This window comes from Palaemon carinicauda, chromosome 41 (genome assembly GCF_036898095.1).
Source record: "Palaemon carinicauda isolate YSFRI2023 chromosome 41, ASM3689809v2, whole genome shotgun sequence".
NCBI lineage: Eukaryota > Metazoa > Arthropoda > Malacostraca > Decapoda > Palaemonidae > Palaemon > Palaemon carinicauda.
The window spans coordinates 7,531,631-7,544,465 of NC_090765.1; the positions used below are offsets into that span (position 1 = coordinate 7,531,631).

Here is a 12,835-nt window from a genome sequence, read left to right on the forward strand (position 1 = left end):
TGGACGTTGAGTCTGGCCAGGGAGTTGGGACTTTTGGTCAACCTAGAAAAGTCCCAACTGATCCCATCCCAGATTATTCTATATTTGGGGATGGAGATTCGCAGTCCAGTTTTTTTTTTCGGGCTTTTCCGTCTGCCACCCGAATAGAACAAGCCCTGCTTGAAGTCCAACTAATGCTGAAAAGAGAACGTTTGTTCAGTCAGGAGTTGGAACAGTCTCGTAGGGACTTTCTCATCCCTGGAGCAGTTTTCTCGCTAGGGAGACTACACCTTTGGCCTCTCCAGTTCCATCTAGCCTCTCACTGGAACAAGGACAAGACGTTAGAGACGGTATCATTCCCAGTCTCCGAACCAGTAAAGACATGCCTGAAATGGTGGAACAGCAATATCAGTCTGAGAGAGGGACTATTCCTAGCAGTCAAGAACCCAAACCACGTGTTGTTCTCAGACGCGTCGGATTTGGGTTGGGGTGCGACCCTGGACGGTCGGGAATGCTCGGGTCTGTGGACCTCAAGTCAGAAAAGCATGCACATCAACGGCAAGGAGCTATTAGCAGTCCACTTGGCCTTGATGAAATTCGAAAGCTTTCTTCGAAACTAAGTGGTAGAGGTCAACTCAGACAACACCACAGCTTTGGCGTACATCTCCAAGCAAGGAGGCACACACTCCTTCACGCTGCTGGAGATCGCAAGGGACCTTCTCATATGGTCAAGAAATCGAGGCATCTCCCTGTTGACGAGATTCATCCAGGGGGACTTGAACGTCTTGGCAGACTGTCTCAGTTGGAGGGGTCAGGTGATACCCACGGAATGGACCCTCCACAAGGACGTGGGCAAGAGTCTTTGGGCTACTTGGGGTCAACCCACCATAGACCTCTTTGCCTCCTCGTTGACCAAAAGGTTACCAATCTATTGCTCTCCAGTCCTAGATACAGAAGCAATCCACATAGACGCGTTTCTACTGGATTGGTCTCATCTGGACTTATATGCATTCCCACCATTCAAGATAGTCAACAAGGTACTGCAGAAGTTCGCCTCTCACGAAGGGACAGGGTTGACGTTGGTTGCTACCCTCTGGCCCGCGAGAGAGTGGTTCACCGAGGTACTTCAATGGCTGGTAGACATTCCAAGAAGTCTTCCTCTAAGGGTAGATCTGTTACGTCAGCCCCAAGTAAAGAATGTTCATCAAAGCCTCCCCGCGCTTCGTCTGACTGCTTTCAGACTATCGAGAGACTCTCAAGAGCTCCAGGCTTTTCGAAGGAGGCAGCCAGTGCGATTGCGAGAGCTAGGAGAGCTTCTACCTTCAGAGTATACCAGTCGAAGTGGGAAGTCTTTCGAGATTGGTGCAAGCCAGCATCTATGTCCTCTTCCAGTACCTCTGTAGCCCAATCGGAGATTTTCTTTTACATCTGAGAAATGTTCGCTCCCTCTCAGCTCCCACGATTTAGGGCTACAGGAGCATGTTGGCTTCGGTCTTTCGTCATAGAGGCTTAGATCTTTCTAACAATTAAGATCTCTAAGATCTCCTTAAGTCTTTCGAGACCTCTAAGGAACGTCGTTTGGCAACTCCTGGATGGAACTTAGACGTGGTCCTAAGGTTCCTCATGTCAGACAGGTTTGAGCCATTACATTCAGCCTCCCTGAAGGATCTCACCCTCAAGACGCTTTTCCTAGTGTGCTTGGCTTCGGCTAAAAGGGTCAGTGAAATTCATGCCTTCAGTAAGAACATCGGCTTTTCTACAGAAAAAGCCACATGTTCACTTCAACTTGGTTTCCTGGCCAAAAATGAACTGCCTTCTCATCCTTGGCCTAAGTCTTTTGATATACCTTGCCTGTCAGAGATCGTAGGCAACGAACTTGAAAGAGTGCTGTGTCCAGTTAGAGCTCTTAAGTTCTACTTAGCTCGTACTAAGTCCTTACGAGGTGGATCTGAGGCATTATGGTGCTCAGTTAAGAAACCATCATTGCCTATGTCAAAGAATGCTTTGTCATATTTTATCAGACTTTTAATACGAGAGGCTCATTCTCACTTGAATGAAAAAGACCGATGCTTGCTTAAGGTTAAGACGCAGGAAATAAGAGCTATAGCAACTTCCGTGGCCTTTAAGCAAAATAAATCTCTGCAAAGTATTATCGACGCGACCGTTTGGAGAAGCAAATCGGTATTCGCGTCATTTTACTTAAAAGATGTCCAGACTCTTTACGAGGACTGCTACACACTGGGTCCATTCGTTACAGCGAATGCAGTGGTGGGTAAGGGTTCTACCACTACATTCCCTTAATTCCAATATCCTTTTAATCTGCTCTTGAAATGTTTTTTTTTTTTTTAATTGGGTTGTACGGAAGGCTAAGAAGCCTTTCGCAGCCTTTTTTGATTTGGCGGGTGGTCAAATGTCATTTCTTGAGAGCGCCCAGATTAGGGGTTTGATGAGGTCCTGTTGTATGGGTTGCAGCCCTTAATACTTCAGCTCCTGGGAGTCTTTCAGCATCCTAAGAGGATCGCTGGGCTTCGTGAGGAAGACAGACTAATAAGGCAGAGTAATCGTCTAAGTCAACTTCCTTACCAGGTACCTTTATATATTTGGGTTTTGTTATGATATAACTGTCAAAAACTCTAAGCATATACGCTGTAAACTTAATTAACTCTGGTCTCTACCCACCACCATGGGTGTGAATCAGCTATTATATATTCACCGGCTAAGTTAAATATTTAAAAATGATATTTTAATTATAAAATAAATTTTTGAATATACTTACCCGGTGAATATATAGATTAAAGGCCCCCCCTTCTTCCCCGATAGAGACCCAGTGGGATGAGAAAAATTGGGTCTGTTTACATGTATATGCGGTATCTGGCCGATAGTTGGCACTAGTGGCCACACCCGCAACCTTCATAGCGATCGCTCGCGAGTTTTTGTGTGTTTTTCTGTCGAGCCGCCGGAGGCTCAGCTATTATATATTCACCGGGTAAGTATATTCAAAAATTTATTTTATAATTAAAATATCATATTTAAGGAAAAATTCCATATCAACAATGAAATCAACTTTTAACTATATGAGTCCAGCATGAAAATTTTTTGTTGGCTAGATATGATAGTAGAGAAAATAAGGGAGGAAACCAAAAAAAATACTGTAAAGTGTTACCTATATTGAGGAAATTTAACAAGATCTGAGAAATACAAATAAATGATGGTGGAATTCTTAAATTCATAACAAAATAAGGGGAAGTTTTTTGTGGATTGAGATATTTTCAGATGATAATTGTGTGGAGATAATTTGATGGGATTTAAGATTTCATTTTATAATGGAATTCCACTGAAGCAGCACAGCTCTCAATAACTTGCATGGCTGGTGTCTTGGAAGGCATCATAGGTGGGTAGCAGTGGGGGAGAGTTGGGAGGTGGGGGAAAAGCTACATAGCTACGTCTCGCTTTAAATACTACTTCCTGTGTGATTTGATCACGAATACCAGCATAGAAATACACTAAAATAGCAGTTACATAATCAGGAATAAAGACTAGAAATGCAAGTGTATCAGTTGGCTGCAAATGTCATAGTTGGTGGTGGGGTGAAATGTGTGGAGAGCTACATCTCTAAGCTGGGGGTGGGGAGAGTCGTTGGGAGAGAGTGAGTACTGTACTGTAATGCATTACGTAGGGAATGTCACTATTGGCTAAAGAGTGGTGTGATTATGCATAAAAACATACAAACACTGAAATTGCCCTTACACAATCAGAAATAAAGTGTAGAATCTCAAATTTCAATCAACGAAGAAAGAAGAAAGAGGGGCAAAAATAAAAGTGGGGGATTTTTTTTCGTAAAATATCCTCAGGTGTGATGTACAACCATGTGTGTACTCTTTGGCACAATAAACGAATATTTTAATTTCCAGAGTTTACATTTGTAAATGAATTATTCGAAAGGTCATAGTGCATTGTATCCGACATGTTTTGACGTTCAGCACACGTCACCTTTGTGAAGGGATTAACATACTGTACATATATGGTGTACAGTATATTAATTTATTCATTTGAATTAATATACACTATAGTATTATACAGTGTTAATATACTCTACCTATTTTTTTTATTACTTGACAGGTTTGTTATGAAAGATGCCTCAGAAGACATTTGTTTCCAGAGATGACTGCTGTGCTCCCAGTTTCAAGGCAGGAAGGACAGGTAGGGTAACTGTAAATTTTTTTTGGTTTCTCTAATTTCAATGCATGTAATTTTTTTCAGTATATTTACTATAACATCACTTTATGTTGCTTTAAACCCCATTCTAATAATTGTGCCTTTCTGTTTTCCGTAGTGTACATTTACTTTGTGCAGAAATGCCGAGGGTCACATTATTCAGCCTGGCTTTAAGTCAGCAATGCCCCCTGCATTCTAACGCCACAAGTTGAACATGCTGCCTGTTTACTGGACAATAAGGCAATTTCAGTACTGCCTTATGCTGGAAGTTGAGCTCTACCTGCAGAATAAAGGGGTTGGAGTTCAAGGTCTTGCTGACCCTTTATAATGCTCCTGGACATTCATCCTCCATCAAGGTACTGCATCCTAATGTGAAATTGGTGTTCTTTCCACCCAACACCACTGCACTCATCCAGCTGATGGACCAAGTAGTCATTAAAAGCTTCAAGGCTAATTACAGCAGACATGTGATGGTAAGACTTCAAGCACCCATGGATAACAATCCTACCCTCGATGTTATCCAGTATTTTAAGGGTTTCACGATTACAGACTACCCGTCTGTTGTTGAGGAGTCATTGATATCAAACCACAGACTGTGAATGCTTGCTGGAAAACTTTGTGGTCAGGGTATGTGAAGGACTTTTTCCAGCTTTAGTCCTGATGAAGCTTCTCAACAAACATCGTGACCAAGGCAAGAAAAGTGGCAATTGAAAGGTTTCCAGGAAGTGGCTGAGGACAATATCTTTGGTGTTGCTAGATGGGCATGACAAGAAGCTGACAGGAGGACCTGGCGGAATTTGTCCATTCAGCAAGGGAGGAAGAGGAGGAGGATAAGGCCAAGGAATTGGATACAGAGGATGAGGGCATCACACTTGAAAAGCAGGCAGAGATGTCATGGATGGTGGAGGATTTAAGAAAAAATGAAGATGACGACAAAGCAGCTCCCCACAATGATGTTCTTCAGCCCTCGTGTGAGACGGCCACCTCCTCACGTCACAGATTCTCATGAATCTGAAACTAGTTCTCCAGCAATCCCATTGGAGCTTCCACCAAACAGTGATGATGATTTTGATGTAAATAATCCTTCCCTTGCACCAGATGGGTCAGATATTTTTCAGTACGTTTTACAGCATTCAAATTTTTGTTGTACAAAATAAAAATAATAAAAATGGGTTCAGTGATACCATAGGGTATATGAAACATTTAAGATATTGAATTACTGTACATATGGAACATTTACCAATCAATGTTTAATTTTTTTTTTTTATTTACAGCACTGATTACTTTCACGTAGAAGTGCCACCCCATGCAGTTATGTCCTTTCATCCTTCATCCATTTGGGACTGCACGACTTATCCTCATCCACTTTATCAACTGTGCCTCTTTGCAGGATATTATCATGTAATTTTAAATATTTAACTTAGCCGGTGAATATATATAGCTGCAACTCTGTTGCTCGACAGACAAAAAACTGTAAAAAACTCGCCAGCGATCGCTATACAGGTTGCGGGTGTGCCCATCAGCGCCAACTGTCGGCCAGATACCATACTCAATGTAAACAAAGACTCAATTTCTTCTCTGTCGACGTGTCGACAAGACGTACTTTACTCGCTGTTGAAACCTGGAGTTTTTCCCATCATCTTTGGTGAAGTACTTTATTTTGGTTTTGAGCTTTCGCTGTGCAGGGTTTTTCTTCAAATAATCCTTGAACTCTTTTTTGTATCGGATTCATTGTTGATGACTTAGATCGTTTTTTGGAGTTTTCCCTTGACCAATTCAAAATGGCTGACCTTTCACAAGTTCCCAAGTTTAGAAAATGCAATGCTAGGGACTGTTCTAGGCGTCTTCCAAAGGCTTCTCTCGACCCTCACACTGTTTGTTCCAATTGTCGGGGTAAAACCTGTCAATTGGAAGATCGGTGTGAGGAATGCGTGGGCCTTTCGGAATTCGATTTTATCGAATTTGAGAAGTACACACGCAGGCTAGAGAGAGATAGAGTAAGGAGAAGTTCTTCTAGGTCGATAGATTTTTCCTCTCCTCATGCCCCTCAACCTATTCCTTCCCCTGTAGTGGTTGTTCCTAACCCCCCTCCTAGCACTCAGGAACCATCGATGGCTGACATGATGCGTGCTATCCATGCCTTGGGGGAGAGAGTTGAGTCCCTTGCAAGTGACCGCAATCAACTCATGGCGGATGTTAAGGAGCTAAAGTGCCAAAGTGCCGCGGGAAGTGATAAAGTGCCTAGTGAAAGTGTTGTGAACAGTGTTGCGCTTGAGGGTTCGTCTGTTCGTGCCTGTCGTCCTCCTAGTCCGGGACCTCTTGCAAGCTCCCAAGCCCAGGGGAGAAGCAATGTCGTACGACGCATGGGTTCGAGAGGCCTTGATCAGCGAACAGACGTTCCCTCCATGGTATCAGGCGTATCTCCTCAAGATCGCCCCTACCTACGTAAGACGAGAGAGCCCGTTTTTACCTCGTCGTCCGAAGGTGTTTCTCGTAAGAAACTTTGGACCAAGGTCTCACGACCTTTAAAACGTAAGTCGGTCCCTTCAGGACAAGTCCAACGTCCCGGTTGTAGCCACTGGGTCAGTTCGGACTCGTTGCCGTCATCTGAGGACTGCTCACCGCCTAAGAGAGGCAAAGCGGTACCGCCTCAGTCGCTAACCCCGTCTGTTGCCGCACCTGCTCCCGTAGACCCTAAATGGGCTTTGCTGCAAGACATGCAGTCCAAGCTTGCATCCTTGATGGAGGACTTTAATGCGGAGAAGGTTGCTGCTGAACCTTCTGGCCAACAACCTTCCAAGCGGTCTGTTGTGCGTCCTGTTGACGCTGAGGTAACCTTCTCGCGTCTACCAGTTGAGGTGGTTCCTCCACCGATGCGACCCAGTGTGGGTTGCCAGCCGCACGTTGACGTTAAGCGACGCTCGGAGGTGGTTGTTGACGTTCAGGACGTTCAACAACCATCAGAGGTGACTTGTTTTGACGCGGTGCTTCAACCTCCGCAACCCGGTATGGTGTTGACTGCACAACCCAGACGGTCTAGACAGTCTCGGGTGGACGCTGTGCGTCCTCGCGCACCCATGGTTGTTGACAGTTCACAGACTGTGCAGCAGTTCCATGACGTTGCGTCCGGCTCCGTCACGCATGCACCAGTACGACCGGACTCGGCGAGCCAGACGTTGCCCACTCCGTTGCCGTTTCCTCATCAGTTTTCGGATGAGGATCTATCTGATGAGGACGTTGCCCACTCCGTTGCCGTTTCCTCATCAGTTTTCGGATGAGGATCTATCTGATGAGGACGTTGCTGAACAACAAGACGACCAACCGTCAGAACTGGACGAGCCTAACGCAACTCAACCATCATTGGACTTTAGAAAAGTCATGGCTGTATTCAAGGAGTTGTTTCCTGACCATTTTAGTTCTGTGGCTCCTCGTTCTCCGCCGTCAGAGTTTGTATTAGGCATGCCTGCTACCGCACCGGCCTTTACTAAACTCGTTCTCTCACGCTCATCCAAGAGAGCTTTGCGGCTGTTAGGAGACTGGTTAGAGTCTAAGAAGAGTTTAGGGAAGACAGCATTTGCCTTTCCCCCATCTAAACTCTCGTCTAGATCGAGCGTCTGGTATGCCACGGGAGAAGTTCTCGGCTTGGGAGTTCCTGCCTCTGCCCAGGGCGACTTCTCAAGTCTTGTAGACTCTCCCCGCCGCCTTGCCATGAGACGCTCGAAAATTTGTTAGTCACCATCGGACCTGGACCACCTTCTTAAAGGGATTTTTAGGGCTTTCGAAGTCTTTAACTTTTTAGACTGGTGCTTAGGAGCCCTGAGCAGGAAAATCTCTTCTGTAGATAAGGATGTTTCTTTGCTCATTATGTCCTGCATGGACAAGGCCGTCTGTGATGGGTCCAATGAGCTTGCTGCCTCATTCACGTCCGGAGTCCTGAAGAAGCGAGAGTCTCTCTGTTCGTTCCTGTCTGCTGGAGTTACGCCATGCCAGAGATCTGAACTTCTCTTTGCTCCCCTTTCCAAGTGCCTGTTTCCTGAAGTCTTGGTAAAGGAAATTGCCGCTTCGTTAGTTCAGAAGGACACCCACGATCTAGTTGCGTCCTCAGCTCGCAAAGCTCCCCCTTTGCCTACATTGTCTGCTAGACTGAGGATAGACACTCCAGCGTCTCGCTTTATTCCGCCCTTTCGTGGCAGAGCCTCCAGCAGAGGAGGTGCTCGTGCCGAAGGGAAACGAGGGAAGAGGAAAGGACCCAAGTCCTCCAAGGGCAGAGTCTGACTGCCCGCAACTTCAGACAGCAGTGGGAGCCAGACTCAAGAACTTCTGGCAAGCCTGGGAGAAGAGAGGCGCAGATTCACAATCTGTGAGGTTACTCAGAGAGGGGTACAAAATCCCTTTTGTACGCAAACCCCCTCTAGCAACGTCCCCCATCGATCTCTCTCCCAGGTACAGAGAGGAAGAAAAGAGACAAGCCCTGAAACTGGAAGTGTCTCTTTTGCTAGAGAAGGGAGCGGTGGTCAAAGTCTCGGACCTTCGATGATTGGGATTTTACAACCGTCTCTTCCTAGTTTCAAAGAAGACAGGAGGTTGGAGACCGGTGCTAGATGTCAGTGCTCTGAATGTCTTTGTCACAAAGACGAAGTTCTCCATGGAGACCACAAAGTCAGTCTTAGCAGCGGTCAGAAGGGAAGACTGGATGGTCTCGCTAGACCTAAGGGACGCCTACTTCCACATCCCCATTCACTCAGACTCCCTACCTTTTCTGAGATTCGTCTTCGAAGATGTGGTCTACCAGTTTCGGGCCCTGTGCTTTGGCCTAAGCACAGCTCCTCTCGTGTTTACGAGGCTGATGAGGAATGTGGCCAAATTCCTCCACTTATCGGACATCCGAGCCTCCCTTTATTTGGACGAATGGCTTCTCAGAGCCTCTTCTAGTCGTCGCTGTTTGAAGGATCTCAAGTGGACTCTAGATCTGACCAAGGAATTGGGACTCCTAGTCAATTTGGAAAAGTCGCAGCTGGTCCCATCCCAAACTATTCTGTATTTAGGGATGGAGATTCACAGTCTAGCTTTTCGGGCTTTTCCGTCGGCCCCCAGAATAGATCAAGCCCTGCTATCCATCCAGAAGATGCTGAAGAAGGAACGCTGCTCAGTCAGGCTGTGGATGAGTCTGATAGGGATGCTGTCATCCCTGGAACAATTTGTATCACTAGGAAGACTACACCTCCGTCCTCTTCAATACCATCTGGCTTTTCACTGGAAAAAGGACAAGACGCTAGAGGCGGTCTCGATCCCGATTTCCGGAAAGATAAAGTCTTGTCTGACTTGGTGGAAGGACAATATCAACCTGAGAGAGGGTCTTCCCCTGGCTGTTCAGACTCCCAACCATGTTCTCTTCTCGGACGCATCGGACTTGGGCTGGGGCGCGACACTGGACGGTCGGGAATGCTCAGGTCTGTGGAACTCGAGTCAGAGGAGCATGCATATCAACTGCAAGGAGCTGTTGGCAATTCATCTGGCCTTGAAAAGCTTCGAGTATCTCCTTCGAGGCAAAGTGGTGGAAGTAAACTCAGACAACACCACGGCCTTGGCGTACATCTCCAAACAAGGAGGTACCCACTCACTGACGTTGTACAAGATCGCAAGGGACCTGCTCATCTGGTCAAAAGGTCAAGACATCTCCCTAGTAATGAGGTTCATCCAAGGCGACTTGAACGTCATAGCAGATTGTCTCAGTCGGAAAGGGCAAGTAATTCCAACCGAATGGACCCTCCACAAGGATGTGTGCAAGAGACTTTGGGCCACTTGGGGTCAACCAACCATAGATCTCTTTGCAACCTCGCTGACCAAGAGGCTTCCAATCTATTGCTCCCCAGTCCCGGACCCAGCAGCAATACATATAGATGCCTTCCTCCTAGATTGGTCACATCTGGATCTCTACGCATTCCCACCGTTCAAGATTGTCAACAAGGTACTGCAGAAGTTCGCCTCTCACGAAGGGACAAGGTTGACGTTAGTTGCTCCCCTCTGGCCCGCGAGAGAATGGTTCACCGAGGTACTTCGATGGTTAGTAGACGTTCCCAGAAGTCTTCCTCTAAGGGTAGACCTTCTACGTCAGCCGCACGTAAAGAAGGTACACCAAAGCCTCCACGCTCTTCGTCTGACTGCCTTCAGACTATCGAAAGACTCTCGAGAGCTAGAGGCTTTTCGAAGGAGGCAGCCAGTGCGATTGCTAGAGCAAGGAGAGCGTCTACCATTAGAGTCTACCAATCGAAGTTGGAAGTCTTCCGAGACTGGTGCAAATCAGTTTCTGTAACCTCTGTAGCTCAAATCGCTGATTTTCTCTTATACCTGAGAAAAGGACGATCCCTTTCAGCTCCCACTATCAAGGGCTACAGAAGCATGTTGGCATCGGTCTTCCGGCATAGAGGCTTAGATCTTTCCAACAATAAAGATCTGCAAGACCTCCTAAAGTCTTTTGAGACCACCAAGGAGCGTCGTTTGGCTACCCCTGGATGGAATTTAGACGTGGTACTAAGATTCCTCATGTCAGACAGGTTTGAGCCGTTACAATCAGCCTCCCTGAAAGATCTCACTCTTAAGACTCTTTTCCTGGTATGCTTAGCCTCGGCTAAAAGAGTCAGTGAGATTCATGCCTTCAGCAAGAACATCGGATTTTCGTCGGAAAAAGCTACTTGTTCGTTGCAACTTGGTTTTCTAGCCAAAAATGAGCTGCCTTCTCGGCCTTGGCCTAAATCTTTCGATATTCCCAGCTTATCGGAGATCGTAGGCAATGAACTAGAAAGAGTCTTATGCCCTGTTAGAGCTCTTAAGTTCTATTTAAAGCGTACTAAACCTTTACGAGGCCAATCTGAAGCTTTATGGTGTTCAGTTAAGAAACCATCCTTGCCTATGTCAAAGAATGCTTTGTCATACTTTATCAGATTGTTAATACGAGAAGCTCATTCACATCTGAGTGAGGAAGACCGAGCTTTGCTTAAGGTGAAGACGCACGAAGTTAGAGCTGTAGCAACTTCCGTGGCCTTTAAGCAAAATAGATCTCTGCAAAGTATAATGGACGCAACCTATTGGAGAAGCAAGTCAGTGTTCGCTTCATTTTACTTGAAAGATGTCCAGTCTCTTTACGAGAACTGCTACACACTGGGACCATTCGTAGCAGCGAGTGCAGTAGTGGGTGAGGGCTCAACCACTACAATTCCCTAATTCCATATCCTTTTAATGTGTCTCTTGAAATGTTTTTAATGTTGTTTTTTATGGGTTGTCCGGAAGGCTAAGAAGCCTTTCGCATCCTGGTTGATTTGGCGGGTGGTCAAAGTTATTTCTTGAGAGCGCCCAGATTAGGGGTTTGATGAGGTCCTGTTGTATGGGTTGCAGCCCTTGATACTTCAGCTCCTAGGGGTCTGTCAGCATCCTAAGAGGATCGCGAGGCTCCGTAAGGAAGACGTACTTATAAGGCAGAGTAATCGTCTAAGTCGACTTCCTTACCAGGTACCTATTTATTTTGTTTTGGTTATTTTGATAACTTCTAAAATGAAATAAAAACTCTTAGCTCATAAGATGTAAACATATTTAACTGGTCTCTACCCACCACCCTGGGTGTGAATCAGCTATATATATTCACCGGCTAAGTTAAATATTTAAAAATGATATTTTAATTATAAAATAAATTTTTGAATATACTTACCCGGTGAATATATAAATTAAACGACCCTCCCTTCCTCCCCAATAGAGACGCAGTGGGATGAGAAGAAATTGAGTCTTTGTTTACATTGAGTATGGTATCTGGCCGACAGTTGGCGCTGATGGGCACACCCGCAACCTGTATAGCGATCGCTGGCGAGTTTTTACAGTTTTTTGTCTGTCGAGCAACAGAGTTGCAGCTATACTGTATATATTCACCGGGTAAGTATATTCAAAAATTTATTTTATAATTAAAATATCATGTTACTCATATTTTTAAACATTCTTTTTTGTAAATACCATCCTTATATAAATGTGTGTGTGTGAGAGAGAGAGGAGAAATCCAATAGTATTTGTAACTTTTTTTCTTTACAGGTGTTAATTTATGTATCTGGTACGTAAGGACTTTACTGTAAGTGTACGTACAGTACTGTACATGTAGCAACACTTCATGTCCAGTGTACACAGAACTCGACTACTACATGTCACGGATTGCATTATGTGTCACGAGATTTCATTGGGTAGAAGTTTGTAAACGGTAAGTGGTGTTGTACAGTCATTTTTATCTTATTTTTACTGTTGAAATTGTCTTAGTATGAATATTCATGTCTGCATATTATAGATTTGCTCATTACAGTTAGAAATACTTGGGATTAATTCAACAGGGTGGTTTGATTCAATCAAATCCAAACTCTTGTTGTGACATTAAATTTTTATTTTGTTTTAAAATACTTGATGTCGGAACAAGTGTTTGGATTTGCTCTCCAAAACTTTTTTCATCACAAAACACACATTAAGGGCAACAAAGTGATAGAGCACATTCAGAGCCTCAGTACCACACATATAGGGAGGATCTACCGAATCCCTGCAAAACTTGTTTACTTTGCAATCAAAGAAGCCTTGTATAAAGATTAGCCACAGACTTACTGTACCTGAATTGCAT

General features: G+C 45.0%; 2 protein-coding genes across 3 annotated transcripts in view; one reads left to right on the forward strand and one right to left on the reverse strand.

Moving 5' to 3' along the window:
• LOC137632306 (uncharacterized) overlaps nucleotides 1-12,683 on the forward strand; it is a 76,739-nt gene extending 64,056 nt beyond the window's left edge. The window contains exons 4-7 of the mRNA XM_068364221.1: nucleotides 4,099-4,179; nucleotides 4,313-5,311; nucleotides 5,469-5,595; nucleotides 12,268-12,683. Coding sequence (XP_068220322.1) covers nucleotides 5,115-5,311; nucleotides 5,469-5,595; nucleotides 12,268-12,294 — 351 coding nt within the window. The 5' untranslated portion in view covers nucleotides 4,099-4,179; nucleotides 4,313-5,114 and the 3' untranslated portion in view covers nucleotides 12,295-12,683. The remainder of the gene's footprint in view (nucleotides 1-4,098; nucleotides 4,180-4,312; nucleotides 5,312-5,468; nucleotides 5,596-12,267) is intronic.
• Nucleotides 1-12,835, reverse strand: part of LOC137632303 (prolyl 3-hydroxylase 1-like) — a 254,231-nt gene that overhangs the window by 98,868 nt on the left and 142,528 nt on the right. The window lies entirely within an intron of this gene.